The 7,155-nt window shown below is 38.3% G+C and overlaps 1 protein-coding gene across 1 annotated transcript; it reads right to left on the bottom strand.

The window, feature by feature from the left end:
• Nucleotides 1–1,106: 1,106 nt before the first annotated feature.
• On the bottom strand, nucleotides 1,107–6,143 carry LOC127809298 (uncharacterized). The gene is given in 5 exon segments (XM_052348061.1): nucleotides 1,107–1,546; nucleotides 1,685–2,463; nucleotides 2,596–3,229; nucleotides 3,662–3,923; nucleotides 4,368–6,143. Coding segments are annotated over 5 exon segments (3,804 nt in total). The 5' UTR covers nucleotides 6,057–6,143.
• Between the last annotated feature and the right edge of the window lie 1,012 nt (nucleotides 6,144–7,155).

Genomic DNA, 7,155 nt, shown 5'->3' with positions numbered 1-7,155 from the left:
TTCTAATTTTCCCGAAATCTGAAATTGAACTTTTTTTTACCGTAATTAGTTTATCAAAATGTTGTCTTTCACTTAGATTTGGAATCGTCAAAAGCAATTAAGTCAATTTTGAGATATCGTTGATTGAACAAAGTTGACTCTTTCTTGTTTCAAGTGTTCTACATTGGACCCATGGCTAAAACTCAAGTTTTCTAAACTTCCCGAAATCCGAAATTGAACTTTCTTTAACCTAATTAGTTTATCAAAATGTCGTCTTTCACCTAGATTCGGAATCGTCAAAAGCAAATGAGTCAATTTTGAGATATCGTTGATTGAACAAAGTTTACTCTTTCTTGTTTCAAGTGTTCTACATTGGACCCATAGCTAAAACTCAAGTTTTCTAAACTTCCCGAAATCAAAAATTGACCTTTCTTTAACCTAATTAGTATATCAAAATGTCGTCTTTCTCCTAGATTTGGAATCGTCAAAAGCAATTAAGTCAATTTTGAGATATCGTTGATTTAGCAAAGTTGTCTTTTTCTTCTATCAAGTTTCTACAATGGACCCATGGCTAAAACTCAAGTTTTCTAAACTTCCCGAAATCCGAAATTGAACTTTCTTTAGCGTAATTAGTTCATCAAAATGTCGTCTTTGAGCTACATTTGGAATCGCCGAAAGCAAATGAGTCAATTTTTAGATATCATTGATTCAACAAAGTCGACTCTTTCTTGTTTCAAGTGTTCTACATTGGACCCATGGCTAAAACTCAAGTTTTCTAAACTTCCCGAAATCCGAAATTGAACTTTTTTTAGCGTAATTAGTTTATCAAAATGTCATCTTTTACCTAGATTTGAAATCGTCAAAAGCAATTAAGTCATTTCTGAGATATTGTTGATTGAACAAATGATGCGAGCCTATGAAGATCCCTTTGGTTATGAAACAACTACCAACTTGAGATAACTACCCATTAACCTAATAACTACCCACTTCCCAAATGCTCAATAACTACCAGCAACACACCACTACCTTAGTGGCTGGTACCCTCCATAATGTAATTTAAGAAATTAAACAACTATTTTGTTAGCCAGCTACACATAGACATAATCTTGGGTGCCACGTGTCATCTTCTAAATGCTGATTAAATGGACATAGGCTTGACTTCCACTTGTTGTCTTCCAATTGGTGGATGCATCAGTAAAGCCTTGTTTGGCTCGAATGTCTTCAATTAGCCCGTTGAGTGTCTCTCTCATTTTCTTTGCCTTTGCTCTTGTGATTGGACCTCCTTGTAGGCTTAAAGGATCTTTGGCATCTTTTACAGCTCCATTGATCTCATCAGTCCCCCTCTCCTCAAGAGGATTCGTCCACGAATCATCACCTACATCAAAAGGAGTTAAGTCAGAAACATTAAAGGTAGCACTAATATTATACTCACCAGGTAGGTCCAACTTGTAAGCATTGTCATTGATCCTAGTAATCACTTGAAATGGTCCATCACCCCTAGGATGCAACTTAGAACGCCTTTGAGCTGGGAATCTCTCTTTGCGCATATGTACCCAAACCCAATCGCCTGGTTCAAAAACTAGTTTCTTTCGACCTTTGTTGGCTTGTGTAACATATTGCTCGGTTCGTTTTTGAATTTGCTGTCGGACTTTCTCGTGCAGTTGTTTCACCATTTCTGCCTTTTGCTTTCCATCTAAATTTACACACTCAACAAGTGGTAAAGGTAATAAATCCAATGGAGTTAGCGGATTAAAACCATAAACTACCTCAAATGGGGAATGGTTAGTGGCAGAATGGACACTACGATTATATGCAAATTCCACATGTGGTAAGCATTCTTCCCAATTCTTCAAATTCTTTTGAATGATGGCACGCAATAGAGTAGACAAAGTACGATTCACTACTTCAGTTTGTCCATCCGTTTGTGGGTGGCAAGTAGTAGAAAATAAAAGTTTTGTTCCCAACTTACCCCACAATGTCTTCCAAAAGTAGCTTAAGAATTTAGCATCTCGATCTGAGACTATAGTCTTTGGCATGCCATGCAAACGAACAATCTCTTTAAAGAACAAATCTGCAATGTTGTTAGCATCATTTGATTTATGGCATGGAATGAAATGTGCCATCTTGGAGAACCTATCAACAACAACAAAAACAGAATCTTTTCCCCTCTTAGACCTAGGTAAACCCAATACAAAATCCATAGAAAGGTCAACCCAAGGTTCGCTCGGAATAGGTAAAGGAGTATATAGACCATGGGGTGAAACTCTTGATTTGGCTTGTTTACAAGTGATACACTTTCCACAAACCCTCTCAACATCCCGTCGCATATGTGGCCAAAAGAAATGCTCAGTTAATACATCTAATGTTTTTCTCACTCCAAAATGTCCCATTAGGCCACCCCCATGAGCCTCCCGCACAAGTAATTCTCTCAAAGAACTTATAGGCACACACATTCTGTTCTCTCTAAATAAATACCCCTCATGCCTATAAAATTTCCCAAAAGCCATTTTCTCACAAGCCTCATAGACATTAGCAAAATCTGGATCACTAGGATACAAGTCTTTAATAAATTCAAATCCTAGCAATTTAGCATTCAAAGTTGAAATAAGAGCATACCTGCGAGATAATGCATCTGCAACCACATTTTCTTTTCCTTGTTTATATTTGATCACATAAGGAAAGGTCTCAATGAATTCTAACCATTTTGCATGTCGTTTGTTCAGCTTCCCTTGTCCTTTCAAGTGCTTCAAGGATTCATGATCAGTGTGTATGACAAACTCCTTCGGCCATAAATAGTGCTGCCATGTCTCCAAGGTCCGAACCAAGGCATACAGCTCCTTATCATATGTAGGGTAGTTAAGGGCTGCTCCATTTAGCTTCTCACTGAAAAATGCAATGGGGTGCCGCTCCTGCATTAAGACAGCTCCAATGCCAATACCCGAAGCATCACACTCAACCTCAAAGGTTTTAGAAAAATTGGGTAAGGCAAGTATTGGTGCAGAACTTAATTTCTCTTTGATCAAATTAAAAGCTCTTTCTTGCTCACTTCCCCACTTAAAACCCACACTCTTTTTAATAACCTCAGTCAAGGGTGCGGCTAAAGTACTAAAATCCCTAACAAATCTTCTATAGAAACTTGCTAGGCCATGGAAACTTCGCACTTCGGTGATAGATTTAGGTGTAGGCCATTCTTTGATTGCTTTAACTTTCTCCCCATCTACCTCAACCCCTTTATCACTTACAACATATCCTAAGAACACAATCTGATTTGTGCAAAAGGAACACTTCTTGAGGTTAGCAAATAACTTCTCTTTTCGCAAAACACTTAGAACATTTTGCAAATGCTCTAGATGCTCATCTAAGGTCTTGCTATAGATTAGGATGTCATCAAAGTAAACCACTACAAACTTGCCTATAAAAGGACGCAAAATATGGTTCATCAACCTCATGAATGTACTAGGGGCATTAGTTAACCCAAAGGGCATCACTAACCACTCATATAAGCCATATTTTGTCTTAAAAGCGGTTTTCCATTCATCTCCTTCCCTCATTCTAATCTGGTGATATCCACTTTTTAAATCAATTTTAGAAAAGATACATGAACCATGCAATTCATCTAACATGTCATCTAATCTAGGAATGGGATGGCGATACTTTACAGTGATTTGGTTGATGGCTCGACAATCCACGCACATCCTCCATGTCCCATCCTTTTTAGGCACAAGTAAGACCGGAACCGCACATGGACTCATACTCTCTCTTACATATCCCTTTGCTAAAAGTTCCTCAACTTGCCTTTGGAGCTCCTTCGTTTCCTCGGGATTGCTCCTGTAAGCTGGTCGGTTAGGAATTGATGCTCCTGGGATGAAATCTATTTGATGCTCTATTCCCCTCAAAGGTGGCAAACCACTTGGAATATCATTGGGAAAGACGTCATCAAACTCCTGCAAAAGAGATTTAACAATACTAGGCAAAGAAAGGTCAAATTCATTAGTATTTAAGCAAGCCTCTTTGTACAAGAGTACAAACATAGGCTGCCTAGCATAAAAAGCACTCCTCACATCTCCCTCTTTTGCATAAAAACTTCCTTTTTTTCTCTCTATTTTTCCCTTTCCACTCTCTGAATTTCTTTCCTTTTTACTCTCATTGTTCTTTCTTCTCTCTGAATTTCTCTCCTTTTGAATCCCCTCAGATTCACTCTCTTCTTCCTTACTCTTTTGCTTTTCCTTTTTTTTATTTCCCTCGTTCTCACTCCCTCTTTTCTTTTCATTCTCTTTTTTAACCCTCATCTGATCTTCATATATCTGTTGGGGTGTCAAGGGTACAAGGGTAACAGACTTCCCATTCATTACAAAAGAGTATTTGTTAGTGTATCCATCATGCTTGACCTGCCTATCAAACTGCCATGGCCTCCCCAATAGGATATGACCAGCTTGCATTGGCACAACATCACAAAGAACCTTGTCACAGTACCTTCCAATGGAAAATGAAACTAGCACTTGTTTATTTACCTTAATCTCACCACAATCATTCAGCCATTGTAGCTTGTATGGTCGGGGATGTGTTTGAGTTGGTAAATTCAACTTCTCCACCAATTCCGTGCTAGCTACATTGGTGCAGCTTCCTCCATCAATAATCATTCTACACACTCTTTCTTTGATGTGGCACCTTGTGTGAAAAATGTTGTCACGTTGCACCTCATTCTCTTCTCTTGCCTGCAAGTTTAAAGCTCTCCTTGTCACCAAAACAACTCCATTCACGGGATGCTCTTCTCCATCACTCTCATCCATTAGTGGTAAAGATTCAGCCTCTGTCTCACTTTCAGTTTCAACCTCTCCATTGCTCCTTAAAACCATTGTCCTCTTGTTTGGACATTGAGATGCAATATGTCCCTTGCCTAAACACTTAAAACATTTTATATCTCGATTTCTATTAGATTGAGGCTCAAAAGTACCTTTCTCCTTGCTAGGACCCACTTCCTTGCCCTTGTAAGACTTAGGCTCGAATTTGGTTTTAAGATCTGCCTTTTCCTCCCTTTTGCTCCAATTTGGTTTCCAAGTTGAGGATGAACCCGAAATCTGTCCCACCCGTACAACACCTTTTCTTTTGAGTTGCCTCTCAACTTTCATGGCCATGTGTAACATATCCTCTAGCTCAACATAATGTTGTAGCTCTATCACATTGGCAATGTCTCTATTTAGCCCTTGTAAAAACCTAGCCATGGTTGCCTCCCTATCTTCCTCCACATTGGCTCGAATCATGGCAACCTCCATTTCCTTGTGGTAATCCTCCACACTTCGGGCACCTTGAATGAGGCCTTGTAGCCGCTGGAACAAGTCTCGATAGTAATGACTTGGAATAAACCTCTTTCTCATGATTGACTTCATTTGTTCCCAAGTGTCCACAGGCTGTTCACGGTTTCTTCTCCTATTCAAAACAACTTGATCCCACCAAATTATAGCATAATCAGTAAATTCAACAGCAGCAAGTTTTACCTTTTTGACTTCAGAGTAGTTATGACAGTCAAACACAAGTTCCACTTTCTTTTCCCACTCCAAATAGGCTTCCGGATCATTCTTTCCTTGAAATGAAGGAATATTCATTTTAATGCTCCCCAAGTCACGATCATAGGTATCCCTTCTTACTGGATTCCTCCCACCAAATCTGTTAGCCCGTTCATTGCCCAATCTGTTTGTGGCTTGATCCTCAAATTCTTGCTCATCATCTCCATCTCGATCTAGAGTTCTCGGCCTCCTCACATTTCTTCTTCCAAATCTGTGGCCGAATCTAGGCAAAGTAGATTGATCATCAAAGTTTAGGTCATCTTCTTCATCATCCTCATATCCATCAAGATGACTTTGTCTCCCCAAGTTAGCACTTTCACGAGCTGGTCTTCTTCTCACATCAGTTGGGCCAACTTCTTGCTTTTCTATTCTTTCTATTCTGTCAGTCAATTCTCCAAACATAACATTGAAGCGTTCAAAGTGTTGTTGCATTGCTTGGATCACAAATGAATTGTCACTACTCCCCTCTTCTCGAACTCCCTTGTCTTTTGGGTCCATGTTAGTAACCTGCATAAAGATTCAAATATAACCTCACAAGCACTCCCTCACGTGTTTTCTCTCAATTTGTTTGATTCACTCAACCCTCGTGTATATCACTATTTATTGGCTTTTTCTTTTAATAAGCTCACACTCTTGCCTTTTACCACTCAACTTTCTCAATTAGCTTTTGAAAGAACTCAACAACTATAATCAAGAAAGTGAAATCTATGGCAACCCAATTTGCAAAGAGTATAACCAGGTTAGATTGAAGAAGGAACACAGAATTGAATAAATTTTGAACACAGAATTTAATCACAATTGATGAATTTAGAACATCAGAAAAACAACCAGATTTGTCTGTGTGTTGAAATGCTATGTACCCACTGATTTGTTGTGTATTTTTTTTTTCTTTTTTTTTTTTTTTTTACGTGCTTGACTGGAACTCTTTTTTTTTTTTTTTTTTTTTTTTATAAGCACGAAAATTCCACTATCTGAAGTTTGATTCTTGAAATCAAGATGAACAGAGATATGCTTTTATAGGTGTGTGGGTTTAGTTGATTCACACAAACGGTAACAATGAAGGTGATTAGAGTTCACAAAATCAAGATGAACAGATCACAAGGCATCAAAGGTAACCAAGTAAGGATTTAATACCAATGGAAGAACTTAAGTATAGTCACAAATCAAGGAACGAGAAAAAGAAGTACAGTAAGGATAAAGTCAAAGGATGAAAAACAAGAACCAACGAGAACAAAAAATCAAAGGGTGGAAAAGAAGAACACAAAAAACGAAATTTGTATCTGGTAGAAGAAAACAACAAGAACAAAGGAAATAGCAAGAATGCAACCTAATCAGAATCTGGAAATTAATAGATTCCAACAACTTGAAATTTTTTTTTTTTTTAATGTGTTTCGAACCTGATTTAGAACATGTCTCTGATACCAAAACTGATGCGAGCCTATGAAGATCCCTTTGGTTGCATCTAAAAGCCCACGAACAAGTTGAGCATCATCCCAAGAAAGCCAAACCAGATTCAAGTAAACGAAACAAAATAAGAAAAAGAATGATATAGACGCCACACTCCAGAATAAGAGAAGAAGTTGGGAGCGATAAGCCTTGGAAATTGGACGCC

The sequence above is a fragment of the Diospyros lotus genome, chromosome 9, assembly GCF_014633365.1.
Source record: "Diospyros lotus cultivar Yz01 chromosome 9, ASM1463336v1, whole genome shotgun sequence".
Lineage (NCBI taxonomy): Eukaryota > Viridiplantae > Streptophyta > Magnoliopsida > Ericales > Ebenaceae > Diospyros > Diospyros lotus.
The sequence above is the reverse complement of the archived record's forward strand: the minus strand, read 5'-3'. Positions and strand labels throughout refer to the sequence as shown.